The sequence below is a fragment of the Nanorana parkeri genome, unplaced genomic scaffold, assembly GCF_000935625.1.
Source record: "Nanorana parkeri isolate BGI_ZX_2015 unplaced genomic scaffold, ASM93562v1 scaffold369, whole genome shotgun sequence".
Taxonomy (NCBI): domain Eukaryota; kingdom Metazoa; phylum Chordata; class Amphibia; order Anura; family Dicroglossidae; genus Nanorana; species Nanorana parkeri.
This window is the reverse complement of record NW_017306637.1, coordinates 632,514-649,868: the sequence shown is the minus strand read 5'-3', so window position 1 is coordinate 649,868 and position 17,355 is coordinate 632,514. Positions and strand designations below refer to the sequence as shown.

Below are 17,355 nucleotides of genomic sequence, written 5' to 3'. Positions count from 1 at the left end.
AAGGATGAAAAAAGTGAAAACAAGTATTTTATTTATTTATATGTTTTATAATTTTTGGAGGGCTGTCATTAACTTTTCAAATGCCACTGTTGGTGAGAACTGATCATGTAGGTCAAGATGGTATTTGTGAGAACTACAGTATATTATAAGTATATTATATTTTAACAAAATGCTTGACTAAGTGCACACTAAGTGCCTCCTAATCCTCTTTGTCTTGAATTGTATTGTAACTGCACTGTCTGCCTTTATTTTTGTAAACTGATGTTGCTATATAAATCTATAAATCCTGTATAATAATAATTTGGAGTACCGTATGTTGGAAATTATGTTCATTGCCCTATGAAAGGGCCTTTTAGCGGCCCAGAGAAATGGCAGCATTCTTCCCTTTGTACTGTCACTCGGTATGTTGGAGAAGATCAGAGAAGATCAGCGGAGACTTCTGATACACCATTGCCTGTGATATATGATAGGTACCTTGTAAAGTAGGGTGTAAAATGATTTCACAGTCACGACCCCTCCCTCAATATCAAACACATGTGCCTACCTCTTGCTATGGAGGGATATCCATCAGCCAGTATTTTTGATCTGCCTGTATTTCTCAAGTATAAGACATCACTAGTTCAATGTTCATCAGGAGCTGTGAAAAAATGGAATGTATTTCATATGTGTACAGCAGAACACCAAGTCCCATTGGGATAACACACATTACTTCATACTGCAATATGAACGTGTGGGTGGTGATTATTATCTCCCATTTTGCCGTTGGAAATTGTTTACCTAATAATGTAAAATAGCTGCTGGCAGAAGTCTTTCTCCATTGCCATCTGTAGCTCGGGTGCGTCGATATTCCATGCTTTTCAAGAAATCTAGAATCATGGGCTGCAGTCTAAATGAGTTTTGAAGACGGTTATTGGTCTTAGAGGGAATCAGACACAAACCTCCTTGAGGCCCACAGCTGACACTCTTGTGTAGCTGACAGTGTTGTGATGCTGTACAGTGTGTGTGGTTGCTCAGGACAGAACACTGAATGTCACGCTTGGTTGGGTATCTTCACGCAGATGGGGATCTCCCGGCACACACTCTGAAAATAGCAGCTTGGTCCTGACAGACAATACTCAAAATTAGAGCAACCCTCTGGGAACTGCACTTCCATGTATACTCATGTCTGTGTGTCTTACAAATACCATTTCATATGTATTTGTTTAAAGGTGCTCTTGAGTCCAAACTACAAATGAAGTCCCTCCACTGAACGCGGCCTGCTTGACCAGGGAGTCTGTTCTTCATCTAAATGTATCCATCATTTGTTTCCAGTAGTGGTATCTCAGCACTGTAGGGTATGGTTATGGAAACATTGGCTTTTGGAGTCATTCTTTCAAGCACCAAATTAAGTAAAAGGGGTCACTTAACCCCTCAGAAAATGTTTTCGTTCCTGGGGAGTGGAGCAATTTTTTTTTAAGGACAAAATGGGCTTTAATTTGATGTAACATATGCATATAGAAATTCTTATTTTTTTTATAAAAAATACAAAACAATGAAAAAAATGGAAAAAACTCCCCAAATATATCAGTTTTAGATATATTTGGCCGGGAGCTTTACAGTCAAGCGATCGAGCGTCTCGAGAGACACTCGATCGCTTGTATCAGAAGCTGTCACTGCCGTTGCCGGTCCCGAGATCCGCTGTGCCCGATGCGGCCGGGACAGGCACGGCTCTGTGACAGGAGATCAAAGGGAGTTCAGTATACGAACTCCCTTTGATCTCCTCTCAGTCTCCAAATGCAGGAAGCGATGTAGATTACATCACTTCCTGCATTCAGTGTCGCTCTCCAGCTAGAGAAGCTGATAAAGCCGATCTCTGATTCATCAGCTTCTCTGGAGGTCCCCAGGTGACATTAGGGGTCTTGGAGACCCCTGATGTCTCCCTAAAGAGGACCTGTCACTGCAAATTGGCTATCCCAAAAAAGAAGCATAACATTTATTTTTTTAAACATTTTTTTTAAGTCCGCGTGCCCCAATACACACGCATATATGCGTCAGGCGGGCCTACGTGCCGCACATGTTGCATATCGCCGCAAACGGAGTGAGAGCAATAATTTTAGAGCCATTAAGGCCGGGTTCACACCTGGGCGTTTTACAGCGCTGATCGACGCGCTGTAAAACACCCTGCAAGTGAAATCCCATTATTTCCTATGGGCATGGTTCTCACTTGGGCGTATTTCAGCGTGTCGGAACATGCTGAAAAACGCCCTATGACCAAAGAAGTAAAGGAGCTTCTTTGGGGCGTATTTCCACGCGTATCCTATCATCAAACAAATTTAGATATTAGTCAAAGATAACACAACATGCAGTTTTTAAAGGAAAACAAAATCCAAACCCACATGGCCCTGTGTGAAAAAGTGTTTGCCCCCTAAACCTAATAACTGGTTGGGCCACCCTTAGCAGCAAGAACTGCAATCAAGTGTTTGCGATAACTTGCAATGAGTCTGTTACTGCTGTGAAGGAAATTTGGTCCACTCATCTTTGCAGAATTGTTGTAATTCAGCCACATTGGAAGGTTTTCGAGCATGAACCGCCTTTTTAAGGTCATGCCACAGCATCTCAATAGGATTCAGGTCAGGACAAGCCAATTCAAGTTTTAACATTTAGCTGATGGTTACCTTATTGTATAGGTCTGTCACTAGGGGTTTAGTTTAAATCTATAAACCTATCTCTGGGAAAATAAAATATCTCCCCTTGCAGTGGGGCCACCCCTGCACTGCTAGGGTTAACTGCTCAATATTGTCTAGGAGACCGATGTGAAGAGCTTTTACTTACCTGATCCCCACTCCCCTGGCACTTCTCTCCCATACTATCCATCCTTGTAGACGGGCCATCGGCATACTCACCGATAATGTAAGGCTATGGGCCCTGTATTAGACATGATGATTTTACTGTCAAGGAGGAAGAGGCTGTGGGCAATGGTCCTGGGGCCTGTGGGAGCAGGGATAAGGTAAAGAGAACTGCTTCACACTGGTCCCCTAGACAAAAATCTAAAATGATCCCTTGCAGTGCAGGGGTACTCCCACTTCAAGTGGAGTTTTTTTGTTCTGCAGATTTTGACATTAAAGTAAATCTGTACTGAGAGAAACATAAAGATTGCCATGACTGACCTCCTTCAGAACATGCTACTTAGCTGGCTCTTTCTGGCTTCAGAACTGACACAAAAGGAATTTAAGCAGTTGGATCAGTGTGAAAACCAGATGACTAGCATTCATAGAAGGAAATATAAGCAATGGCAGCATATATGTTCTCTTAGTACAAGCTTCCTTTAAAGTTAGGATTTTCCTGCCAAACGCCCATACTGAGACCTAGAGCATTGAAAGTGAACATACCACACTAGACCAGACCTCTTTGCTAGTAATCTGGTGATCTGTGAACACCCACTGCTTAATCCTTTGGCAATTACAGGCAAGGTGTTCCCAGTCCTACCCACAGCAGGCTCCTCTCTGCTTCTCACATACAGAGAGAATGAGAAGATGCTGCTCAGCTCAGAGTTAAAGAAATATACATGAATTCCCTTGGCTCGTGTGATATTTCCAACAATGACATTTTAATTAAAGCATATAAATCGACTCACATTAAAATTACCGCAACATGCATCAAATCAGCATTATGCTAGGCACTCATAGTACATCCAAACATACGCTGGTATACAGTAATATGTCCCCTTAGAAGTGTCACACCCACTCTAAACTACTGGCCGGTAGTAATGTCCTAGACTAGCCAACTTTGGGGCCCATACTGTGTAGCAGATGTAGAAAAATACACTGTCACAATGGCCAAAGGCCTCTCACCGGTCCCAGGGTTATTTTGGAAAGGATGATGACTGTCAGCAACAGATGAACGTCCCTCTTTCTTCGGACCGACACTTGTGAAGAAGGTGAAGTCATCTCCGCTCGTCTAGGGTCATCTAGGGTACCAGGCAACGATCTTCGTCGGCAGGGCAGCCACCAGAAATTTTGGGGCCCCTTACAAGGCTTTAGGCCAGCCCCCACCACACTGACCCAGTCACACTGTTATTATTATACAGTAACATCAGTCTCTGTACACTCTAATGTCCCCCTCAGTCACACACTATTATTATACATGTATATAGCTCTGACCTATACTACAGTGCTGTACAGAAAACACTGAGCCATTCACATCAGTCTCGGCACAGAGGAGCTTACACTCTAATGTCCCCCGCACATTCACATCAGTCTCTGTACAGAGGAGCTTACACTCTAATGCACAATAGCACCAGCTGTAGGGGGACTACAAATCCCAGCAATACATTTATACAGCAATGCAGAACAGTATATGAATTTGACTCTGGGCTTAGTGACCTGCTGGACGCAGGACCCACCTGAGAACCTACAGAGCCCACCATAGATGCTGTACAGCCCATCTGAAACTCTATATGGTGGGCTCTGCAGGGGTCTCAGGAGGGCTGATGACCTGGCCTCCTCTGCTGCTTGACTGCCTGGAAGTGATGTGACGTCACTTCTGGCTGGTCCGAGATCAGAAGAGCAGCGGCGCTGATGGGGACCCAGCCTGCTCCGATGCCGCTGGATCGGCAATGCATGGGCCCACCGCTGCTAGGGCCAGGACTCCTCTGGCGCTGCGGGGGCCCGGCCATCTCCTCGTCTGTCACCGCCGGCCGATATTCATGTAAGGGTCCCGGGCGAGCCCTCCAGCTTGCCTGGGCCCCTTACATGAGTATCGGCCGTACCCCCCCTGATGGCAGCCCTGTCCGTCTGCTCCGTTCGGCTCCACTCACTCAGCTTGGCTGGCTGAATAACTCCTGTGACGGGATCGGCCGTGCGACCAGGCCGCGATATCCCCGCCGCGCCACTAGGCCTCAGTTCAGGCGCTCGGTCTCAGTCTCTTCGTCTCAGCAGACGAACATCAGTCTCTCAAGCACTGCTGTACAAAGCCTGTGTGTCCCTGTCTGTCAGAGGCGACCACACAGCTCTGTTACAGGCAGTCTTAACTCACACTCTGTGACACAGATCTGAACTCTTCAGATCAGTGTCCCAGACTGAGCGCGCTCAGCAGCTGCAGCCCATAGTCCCCCTCCTTCCTCTCGCACAGCATCCTGGGAGTTGCAGTTCTAAAGGTCCTTCCAGCAATGTATCCATGTCTGCTCTGCACTGCAATCCCCATAAGTCTGCACCTCGTATCACACAGAGGCAATTAACCATTTGCAGTCAGAAACACAGATTTCTATAGTAGCACATAAATGCATCTATATAGGGGCTACAGTACTAATGAATCATGTTGAATAATTACATTTTCCTCCCTCCTGTGTGCTGAATGCCGACACGTGCTTTGCTGCTGCAGAAAGTGAAGTGCAGTTGCTTGTGAATGATGGAATAACAGTGAGACTTAAAGTGCAACTGAAGCACAAACCTTTTTTTTTTTTTTTAAGTTTTGGATAGAGTGGAGAAGGATTACAACACCTGTCGGTTTTATATCCCTCCATGTGTCCCCGTTCTGGAGCTTCATCGTCTCTGTTTGTCCTGGTGACAGTTATCACTGAAAGTAAAAGTGAAAGAAAATCTAACATTAGGGTTGTCATCAGGACAGGAATATATGGGAAATCTGGGGACACTAGTTCTGGTAACCCTGCTGACCACCAGGGATTTACCTTTCCTCTCATTTCTTGTTGTGGCTATCAGGCAGGAAGTAAAGGATAAGTTCCCCATTGGGACACAAATACCAAAAAAGCTGACGGGGGTTTTAATCCTCAGTTCCTCTATCCAAAACTAAAAAAAGGCTTCAGGTCTTATGCTAATGTTTGCAAAATCCTGGTCATATTACGGTTCGATGACTTTGAAAAAGGGATGAAACAACCTTTGCAGGAAACAAGTCTTTGTTTCTAGAAAGCAAATCTGTGGGGTGGTTTCTCATTGCTAAGCTGGTTTCTGTCCATGTTAGCAAGTTCCTACAGGTGTCTTCATGAGTACTGAGGTACTTTATAGAGTGCCCAAGGAGTTCTAAATTCCAGAATGCTCCATAATGAGGACCATATTTTGACATCATGCTACCCTGGAAGTACCTGAAAAATGATGCCCTTTTGTTCATGCTCTTTCCCTAAAGTCATAATTATGTTGGTTGCCATGGGCATCTGCTCCAGATTCTGTCTGCTCCAGTTTTGATAAATTCCCCTTAATGTATATTATTGATAATCAACAGACATTCACTTGTTTAGTGAAAGATAAATATGCATCCTAAAGAACTGTTAAACCAAGTAGTTAACAGGAAGTAATGCAAATCCAAAATAGCATAAAAATTTGTTTTGTTTGACGAAACGAATGAAAACATTTTTAGTTTTCGTTATTTCGTCGAAAACACATTTTTAGTCTTTGCACATGTCTAATAATACTGTATGTGATTATGAGTGTGTGTGGGGAGAGTTGTTTGTTTGTGTTTTTACTATTATTATATTTGGGGGAGGGGCTTCAAGGAAATATTGAGTCTAAACAGACCCTGGATATTTCCCTTTTGAAATAGAAAAAGAAATTAAGGACACAGAGTCCTCAAGCTCTTTTCTGCAGCCCCTGCAGCCCCTGTTATTAATTAAAGGAAAGCTCTCAGTACAGAGGCTTCCCATTCATTCAGAAATTGGTGATAGTAAAACATTTATTATCATCCAACTATGAATGGGGAGAAGCCTCTATGGTGAGTACGTCCGCACATTGAGAAACTCATGAATTAACAGGAAGTGATGTAAAGCACTTCCTGTTCATTCATAACTGGGGACACATAGTACTATGTGTCCCCAGTTGTTTACAAACATTGGAGTGAATACATGTTCACTCCAGTGAAAAACAAATAACCAAAAAAGATCTGCGCCAGTGATGATGCAAAAAAAGGTGAAAAAGAGCTACTAAGCACTAAAATTATATCTAATATATTACAAAATATTATTGCATTTATATGTGCAGCCTTCTAGAAGTATATGCTTTCCTGTGTAAATGAAAATCCACCCAAAACCGTATTTGTCTTTTTGACTTTGACAGAATTTGGAAGGGTAAGATCCTTTCTTTGAAATCTGTAAAAGAGTTTATGGACTTCTTGCCCCACACTACAGCATGTTTTCTCTCTGATTGGTTGAGTTAAACTCCAATCAAGAGCTTATGGTAGATAAATTGGATTGGGATCACTATTTGATCCTGAGATGGTCTTACCTCATGTCAGCAGCATCTGAGATACTCCTATCTGGAGGAAATTCAGGAAGATGTACATTGCACCCAGCCCCACCTTGAGTAATGCCTTGATACACTGGAAAAGTTTACCTAGCTGCACACATCATCCCGTCCCAAGTTTTTTGTATGTACCAACTCCAATCAGATTGTTCTGTTGCTGCAAGTGTGGAAGTTCAGTAAAGAGATATCTAGCATTCACAATGTGTGCGTCTTTTGTTCAACCACCTCCTACGCCACACTGTTTTTCAATAAGGCCTCAAATTGTAAGCAGAGTGTTCCTAAAACGAAAAAAATATACATTTCTATATTAAATTTCCAAGTACTATCCCACTCCTAAAAACCATATCGCTCTAGAAATTTGTAAGCTTACTTATTGAAGATGCACATAGGATGTACTTCCTCAATGCACTGACACAATTTCACTCAGCCATGTAAATATGCACTTCCATGTGTCACCACTCTAATGAAATCTGCCGTCTGATCTACAACTCAATGTCTGAACAATGTAACATTATCATTTCTTGCTGGAGGCACTGCATGATGGGCAGAGCCGTAGCTAGCTCCTTTTGCGCCCAAGGCAAGAACAAAAAAATATGCCCCCCAACAGGCGTGTGATGTCACCCAATGCCGTACATGTGCAGCGTCATGTGACGTCATGCACCTCGCCTCGAGGATGTGTTTATTTATTTTAAATCATTTTTTACATTTTAATTTCTTTTTTTTGCTGTCGGGGGGCTTCAAGAAGATATTAGGGGTCTAAACAGCCCCCTGATATTTTCCTTCTAAAATAGAAAAAGAAATTGAGTCCTTGATCTCTTTATGCAGATTCTGTTCTAAATGAATGGAAAGTACAGAGGCTTCCCATTCATTCAGAAAATATTTACTATTACCAGTTTCTGAATGGGGAGAAGCCTTTGTACTTAGTGCTACTACCCATTCAGAAACTCATGAATGAACAGGAAGCGATGTAAAGCACTTCCTGTTCATTCATAACTGGGGACACATACTACTCTGATTCCCCAGTTATTTACAAACACTGGGGTGATCAGCTGATCACTCCATTGTATTTTCTGCACACAGAGGATCACTGATATTTATCGATCCTCCCGCCCTCCTCCCGCCCTCCTCCTGAGCCGCTGGGCACAGTCTGCAGCTTCTTCTCCCCCACCTGTATGGGCAGAGGCAGCGGGGATTTGAGAAGTGGAGCGCTGAAGCAGGAGGGGCGGCGGAGGGGGGAGCACTGTCACTTCAGGATGGACGAGCGGTGAGGAGAGAGAGAGAGCCACTGGCTGTCAGATCCTGGCCGAGTGGCTCTCTCTCTCCTCACCGCTCATCTATCCTGAAGTGAGAGCGCTTCCTCCTCCTCCACCCGTCAGCTTCAGCACCTCACTTCACCTCAGATCCCCGCTGCCTCTGCCCATACAGGTGGGGGAGAGCAGCGGGGATCCAGAGGAGAAGCTGCAGGCTGTGCCGCCCCACTTCTCCCTGCTGGCTGAGCCCCTCCCTGCACCTGCAGCCAAGGTGAGAGACTCGGTCACCTCGCCCTCGCTACGGCCCGGATGATGGGATATGTAGTCTTGTAGTCTATGTATTCTATGTAGTCAAATTGAGATTGCATCACACACAGAAGCAGGGAAAGAGATGACAGCACTCACTACATAAAAGGGATGTTTCAAGTAAGCTTTAATTGCATTATCAAAAACAATTACAGTATGTATTCCTATTACAATGCTGATGCTATAATAGGATAATATAAACTGTGACTTTAGAACTCCTTTAAAGGAGAACTATGAGATGAGTGCTTTTCACTCACCTCATAGTTCTAGCCGACCTGTGACAATGAGACTGTCACAGGTCGGCTCAGTAGAACGGGAAGTGAGCGAACACATAACGGCGTTCGCTCACCTCTCGATCCTGTCACGGCTCTCTGCCGTGACAGGTGAGGGGCTGGATTACCCCCTCCCCGCTGCGATCCGCCAGCGCTGACTGGCGGAACGGACAGGGGAGGGGCGGGTACAGCTGGCTCTGCCTCTAGATAGGCAGAGCCAGCTGTCACTCACCTAGGCGGATCCCGGCACAATTGTCGGGATCTGCTTCAGCTGCGGTGTCTCAGTATACCGCGAGCAGCAGCTCGCGCTATACTGCGGTGGCCCAGTACACCGCGAGCTACAGCCCGCGCTATACTGAGCCTAGAGTGACGGGAGGATGCTAGTTTGTGTCCTCCCGTTACCCTAAGGAGAACTATGGGGAAAAGCCTTAACCCCATAGTTCTCCTTTAAGTTGGCCATACACTTTTAGATATTTTTCCTTCAGCCCGTGGGCCAAACAAAAAAAAAACCCCTAACAGATTCCACTAGCATGGATGGACGCATCTCCTGCTGCAAATGTTATAACCTGACAGCCAGCATTCCCTGCTGTCAGTTTACACAATCATTGACTGCAGCTAATTGGCTGCATTCACTGTTCAGCCAAAAATCTTCTTTTGAAAATTCGATTCAGTAATCAACTTTCTTTGAGCTGCCAGGACCACCCAATTAGAGAATTGCATCCAATTCCTGTGAATTGACAGAGATTTTAAGAGTCTATAGCTATGATGTATAAGTGTATGAATATGTGGAGGACAGCATCACTTTGCCAGCTGAAGCCATTGTTTGGATATTTTCTTTGGTTTGAGAGCTACTGATGAGATCTAGTAGATGAGGGAGGATATGTGCAGGAACCTTCTGATTTAGATGTGAGTACAGGTACTCTTGAGTAATTGTAGCTTGTGGACAGCTCACATTGTAAACATATTCACTACAAAACATCATTTTTCTTGGACCTTGCGATGCTTTTAGTTAAAAATCTCACAAAGCAAACTGATTCCATTGCTGTGAACTTGGATTTTGTGCTTCTATTGCACATCTCCCCCATTCATCAGAAGAGGTTTACTGATGTATCTGTGACACACTGCAGATACATGGAAAGGTGTTAATTGTATCATCATCTCAAGGATCTTGCTATGTTTCACACTAATAACCCGGCAGTGGGAACGTTATCCTAAGTGTGAAGGTAACTCGTTTAGGGTTCCTCACCTCTTGATCACATCCCAGGGATTAACCCCTTTGCTTCCATGCACTCTACATGATGGAGCATGTGCTTTAATGATGATCTAGGTGTAAACGAGTTCTGCTATATTTAGATGGAGAGAGAAGCAGAGAATAATAGAATTTGAAGGGTTCCTAGCTCTTGGTAATAGTTGTATGTCTCTTTCCTAATTGTGGGCATGCCCAGCTGAGCTATGTGAACAGATTGGAAAGGCTAAGTGACTTTACTACAGCCAATGGCTGTGATGCTGTAAGCCAGACTCAACAGAAGGGGCTGATTGTTGTATGTGAGTTCTCTGCAATGTAACTCGGGAGACAGCCTCCCTCCCTCTGTTAGAGTCTCAGAAGGCAAGGGAAAGCGTAGGTTGACTTGGGAGCTGTCCATGATTGTGGTGCTGAACCAAGCCCTATCACTCCTCAGGAGGTAAGAAGGCACGATTCGGAGACGTCTTGGAATTCTCCCACTTGAAGGCTTATCTTTGGATTTATCTATCTTGACACAAGATGACTGAGAAAATCCATTCAACTAATTAAACGTATCATCTGTATGAACCTATTGGATCTATGCTCAGAATATACAGGCACTAGGAACAGCTGCTTGTAGAAGAACTAAGAGTCTAAGAAAGGACAAGAAAGAGTCTGAGAAGGGATCTCAAGCAGCTCATCTCCAGTTATTTGTAAGATCTGCTCTGCATATTGTTTAAGGTTCCCTAACCAACTTGCTGAAGCCTTAAGTGAAGCCACAATCATGGCTTTTATAGTGAAGACTATGGTGGGTGGTCAGCTGAAGAACCTCACTGGAGGTCTGGGGAGCAAAGAGGAAAAAGGAGAAGGGGAGAAATCACCAGCTGAAGCACAAGGGATGACAAAGGAAGAATATGATGAATACCAAAAGCAGCTCCTGGAAGAGAAGTAAGTACTTGTCATGTTTGAAAGCTTTTAACATCAGATGTAGTCAGCAGACTCAACTCTAGAGTCAAGAGAAGTTAACTATATAAGAGATGTCATGATGGAAATAAGAAGTGGTAGGTGGGGTATTATGAATAAAGTTAGAGGAGTTTAGGAAACAAGTAGTGTTGTATGCGCCAATCATATTTAAAAAAATCATTTTATTCTCTAAGAATGCCTTTTGGAAAATATCTCTTGCACTCTATTTGCAGGTGGAAAAGAATAAATTGCACCACTTTATTCTGTCTACCTCATTATTTATCATATCTGTATGTGTATTATAAGCATAGTTCTCATTGTGACTGCCCTATAAACAACTGGAAGAACTAAATAATAAGAGTGAACCAGGGGCTGAATAAGGGTGGTATTCCATTTAAACTACTGAAAAAGCAGAAGCATATCACAACACACGTTATAGAATCGGAGTTCAATCCCAAGAGTTCATAACAAGCCAGCATCCAGATCATGTGTTGCTTCCTGCCGGCACCATCTTACTTGCATCATTGATTATGTTGTGCCGCTGCATTGAGATCCACTTGCAAACAAAGCAGGGCATGTGCATGCACATGTGTCCCTCAGTTATAATTCATAAAGCTGAATTTACTGTCATGCCAACTCACACAAAACAGATTATAATTACTCGGGCTTCCTTTCAGTCCTGGGGGTCTCTAAACTGGAACAAGTATGACTTATTCACCAACAAGGTCGGCATGATAATAATGGCTTGCAGACCTGGCTGGATTTCTACCAAAACTAGCTATGATTATAAACTAATAAGTATTAACTTGCACTGCAGTGATAAATTGGCACAATTCTACATTGCAATGCACAGAAATTGTGCCACAAAAACTGGTCAAAGCTGTATGTTAATAAAATAGTGTATACTATACTGAGAAATAATAAACACTTGACTGCACACTGAAGTATGGTACACACCTTTGTTACATTTGGATGCTTGAGTAAATGTCATAGTTACTCCAACACAAGCTAGAACTTTTATTATATAATTTCACTAAATGAGTGAGCTTGGAGCAGTGGCTACTTTACAACACACACAGAGACCATGGGGAACAAAAGTAGCCACCCTCCAGAAGGAAGGACAGTATCAGCATGAATTCAGATATGATTTGATGATCTACAGCCGAGTGATACACAAACAAGATACATTTTTGTTAATAGTTAGGGTACTTGAATGCATTTTGAAGATTTAATTTCTTGAGTTTAGTGTCACTTTAAACCCAAGTTAACAAAGAGTGCCATGCTCTAGAGCAGTGGTTCTCAACCAGTGTAACCTCAGGACCCACATTTGTCCTTGGTCATTAAGTCGCGATTAACGCACTGTACTAGTGTGAACAGACCCTCAAAAACACCACCCACTCTCACTATCTTACGAGCACTGGAGTGGATCCTCAGCCTGGGGTCCAGTGTGGGCTGCTGAACTGTGAAGGAACTCCATCCATATGTGCATTGCTTGTACAGCTCCCTCACACACCCTGAAGAGGTGCTGGGAGCCAGAATGTGATGTCACCCCGGTCTAGGCACCTCTACAGGACACGTGAGGGAGCAGTAAAGAAATGCACGTACCGTATGTATGGAGCTCCCTCGCGGCCATAGCCCCATCCGATCCCACCTCAATCTAACACATGACACCGGGCAGCATATTTTGAATGGCCGCTTGGCATGAGAACTGACAGTGCTGCGCTAGGGGGAAGCAGAGGAGCCTTTCACCTACAAAAGTGGAAGACATGCGACGACCCAGTCAACACTGGGTCGTGACCCACTATTGGGTCACGACCCACCAGTTGAGAACCAAGGCTCTAGAGCATACCCACAGCTAATTATTCATCATCTATTACATTTTATAAAATGTATGGAAACATATACATGCACATGTCAACTAAACTCCCCCAATTACGGGGTTAATTGACCCTCATCTTCTATAATGGTGACCTATTTCAACCAGCTTTCAGTCTCAGAAACATCTGAACAGATCCCAGCTACCTACCATCAACACTTAAGATCATTTCACAGTGTGGATATGGTATATACTGTTGGTGGCAGCTTGCATTCTTTTATTTTTATGATCAACCACTAGATGAAAATAGTTGAAATCACCTGAACTCTTGTGTGTGTTGCCATTATAAAAGCTATGCTAGGGCTAGCTGTAAGATACACATTCATGCTTTGCAATAAACTGCTTCCAGGATGATGTGTCTGATGAGGTGACTCTTACAAAGCAGAAAGTATTTTACAGATTGATGGGGGGAGAGCATGTGTTCCTCTGACACTGGAACTCCAGTCATTCTGAATCATGGCACCAATCTGGCACCATACAGTCACAGACTCCGGTGGCATTAAATTGCTATGGCAATCCTTTATCATTCTGGCATCAGGTGTCAAAATGTAATGAGATCAGTGGAGAGTTCCCCGCATAGGGTCATTTTTCTTGATTAATTTAATTTAATTTCAATAATGTCGCAGAAGTTACAGGTAAAAATATATTTATTTTTTTACTAATGGTCACCATAAAATGTAAGGCCTGCCCTGCTAGGTGTGCTCCTAATTCCAATACAAATGCACCTGAGAGGTGCTGGGTGAAGCCAGATTAACGACACAATGACAAATATAAAACTGGGTGCTTGGGAAGAGAACCAATTTGGCACTCTTCAATTTATTCTATATATGTTTTCCTATACGCCATTATTAGATAAAAATCCAGATTATTAAAGTATATCTAAAGCCATTTTTTGTTGTTTTTGATAGAACAGGGAATGGATAAAATCTCTTTCACCTGTCTGAGCCCCTTTGGGGAGACTTTCCTTCACTTCCTGTCTCAGAAAACAATAGAAAGTGAGAGGAGATGTCTCCAAACTCAGGGATCCTCTCTTAGACAGTTGTCAAGGGAACAAGCATCCCCACTGGAAGATGTCCCCTCTTTTTTTACTCCAAACCCAAAATGTTAGATTTTCTCTCACTTCTCAGTGACAATGGTCATCAGGACAAATAGTGTAGGAGACCCTTCCCAGCATGGACACAGACAGCAGTAAAAAGCTAACAGGGGTTCTAACCTTTCTATACTCTATTCAAAATGAACATTATTAGCTTTAGATGCATTTTATTTGACTTTATGGCATCTATCAATGATGGATTAAATTAATTTGGCTTTATGTATATATTTGTTACTGTGGTCTTCTGACTCACTGTGTTAGCAGTATTGCAACAATTAATGAACAATATCTGGCCAAAAAAATTCATATAAGCTCTTTGATTTTAAAATGTATTATGTCGGCTAAGACAATGCTGTATTTATAATATGGAAAGCTTGACTTCCATCCTATTCTAAGGTTTTGTCCTATTGAACTGTTTCCTTAACACAAATATAAGTGAGTTGATGGAACGGAATCCAGACACAAATTTACAGTACAAGATTAGAGGGAGGCCACAGGTCATTGTTTAAAGAGGTGCAATTGTTTTTGTGGTTAGAAAACACAGTCGGGATCTGGACAGGTAGAATGTAGAAAAACAACACAACAGATTATTGTGAAGGCAATGGAAAACAAGAGTCCAGAAACTGCTGAACAATAATGCAGGGAATCTTGTTGCTTAGGCAATGTATGGTACACTGGGCATATATTCGTTCGCAAGCTGTTTGTTACGGTTTAGAACCATGTGACTGCAGAATGTAGCTAGATATGAAACTTGCAGGTAGCTTCAAAAAGGAGCTTTTATTTATAGCTGGAAGAATCGCTTATACAAGCCCGTCTCCATTTATAAATATATAGTTATAAAACCTCAGCCTTTTTGGTCGTTTTTTTTTCTTCTTTTAGCAGAGATCATAATATTTTAGTACATACTGAATCAGGAGTGGATATACATTGCTTGTGCAGAACATGCTGCAGCACAGTAGTGCAAAGGAACTAGGGCACCTATTGAGGATCAAGTGATCAGAATGCAGTAGGGCCCTTCTCCTCCAATAGGTTTAGCTTGCCACACTCAATAATTTGTAACATTTCACAAACTAAAGCCAGTGGTAAACACAAGATGGAGTGATTGGGAAAGGGAATAGCCAACAAGGAGCATGACTAAGAGGGGTTGCTGCATGTGCAAGTAGATCATGTTGCAAGTCCCTTGTTAGTTTCAGGTACTGGTTTGTCTAGCAGCATGTACAGTTCCTTGAAAATGTTTATTAATCCTTTAAGAGGTTTTTTCGATTTTGCTTGGAGCAGACAGAATCTGGAGCAATTGTCCTTGGCAACCAATCAGCTTCTATTTTCAGTTTGTTCAGTTAAGTTTTGAAAAAGAAAGATAGACTGATTGGTTGCCATGGACAACTGCTCCAGATTCTGCCTGCTCCAGTATTAATAAATTCTTTTTTAAATTGGAATCTCTTTACTAAAAAAAAATTATTTAAACATGGAAGTCAATGATGGGAAAAGTATGTGAACCCATACATTTAGTGGGACCTCCTTTAATGGCAATAACCTCAGTCAGCACAAGACCCTGCAAAGTTTTTATGCTGATATTTTGACATATTCCTAGATATGAAACTTTATTTTAATCCAGATTGTCTTATTCCTAACTCTGTGTTGCCTGTTATAAAATACAGAATTTCTTCTGTTAATTTGCTGTTTCAGATCACAGCATTGTTGCATTACCAAACTTCTTCTGGGTTTTAGATCACAGATAGATACCTGGACATTCTGATGTGAAATATCTCAACATGGGTTGAAATTAATTAATCAATGATTGCAAGCCATCCATGGTGAAAAAGCTACCCCACAAAACTATACTTATTTTTAGGATAGAGTCATGTGCTTTTACCCTGGAATACTTTTTATGTGTTTCAGAATTGTATGGCATCTACGTGCACTGATCTCTGTAAGGTGCCTTACAGACAGTAGCAGTAGTGCTAATTTTCTTGCATTATAAGATCTTACTGACTGAGGGCTGATAGAAACCAAAATAACAACTTAAGGTCCCCACACACCTTACGATAATCGTACGATAATCGGGGAAATCCCGCGATCGTACGATTATCGTAAGGTGTGTGGAAGCCGTGCGACCTCTACTACTGTAAGGTCGCACGGCTTTAAACTTACGGACATGTTCGAAAACCCGCCGAGCATCGTACGATGTTCGGCGGGTTTGTGGCATGTCCGTACGATAAGAGCCGTACGGGCCGGTGTGCGCAAGCGCACACTGCCCGTTCGGCATTGCGGTCATCGGAAGCCTGCCCCTCAGGGGGCGTGGCTTGCGATCATCGCAAGTATGACCTGCCTATGCAAGATAGGCAGATTGTATGTTTTTTTAAGTGCCTTACAACCATCGCAAGACAAAAGTCTTGCGATGGTTGTAAGGTGTGTGCCCAGCCATAGACTTGCCAGTATTTTGAGCTTTAACAAGTCTTTTTCTGTGATCCTTTGAAATATTTTTGATCAGGCCATATTGCACCACCATAGAAATTTGTTGGATGAGCAGGTAGCCAAAATAGCATGATTTTTTTTTAAATACAACAGGGCAGATCCAATCCATGTCTGAACTGAATAGAACACCTAACTCATTGATATAAATACATTACTTCAATTGTCTACTTTTTAACATGTTCTTAGCAATGGTAGCCTACATGTGCTTCTGCAAAAGGTTTCCTTTGCCTACCGTACATGCAGGAATAAAAAAAAATCCTAAAACTGACAAACTTTCTCTCACAAGCGTGTGAGAAGCATGTCAGCAGGGGGCCCAAGTTTTGCACCGGGGCCCTTTGTAGTCTGCATTAGTGGTACTGCATGTGTTAACTTTGCTTAATCCCATACATTTCCATTTTATTGTCACAAGCCATAATTGTCCCTAAACATAATCCTCCCATCTGCCAGGAGCAGTCCCTGTGCTGTGCATGAACTGAACTCATGGAGGGATTAGATGGAAATCAGACATGTTGCGTCTTCATGTATCAGGATGAATGGAGGGATTCCTTTCTCTACACTTCACCAGATAAGCCAACAAACAAAGCACAGCCGTATAAAGGCACATATAAAACGTGAGATCACATGGAAGCAGTGGCGACTCTAGGAACAATATATAGGGGGGGGGGGGGGCAC

General features: G+C 42.8%; 1 protein-coding gene across 1 annotated transcript in view; it reads left to right on the top strand.

Annotated features, from left to right (window-relative positions):
- The first annotated feature begins 10,980 nt into the window (after nucleotides 1–10,980).
- The window catches only part of CPLX3 (complexin 3), a 19,674-nt gene continuing 13,299 nt past the window's right edge, over nucleotides 10,981–17,355 (top strand). The window contains exon 1 of the mRNA XM_018558947.1: nucleotides 10,981–11,224. Within this exon, the coding sequence (XP_018414449.1) occupies nucleotides 11,061–11,224 (164 nt within the window). The 5' untranslated portion in view covers nucleotides 10,981–11,060. The remainder of the gene's footprint in view (nucleotides 11,225–17,355) is intronic.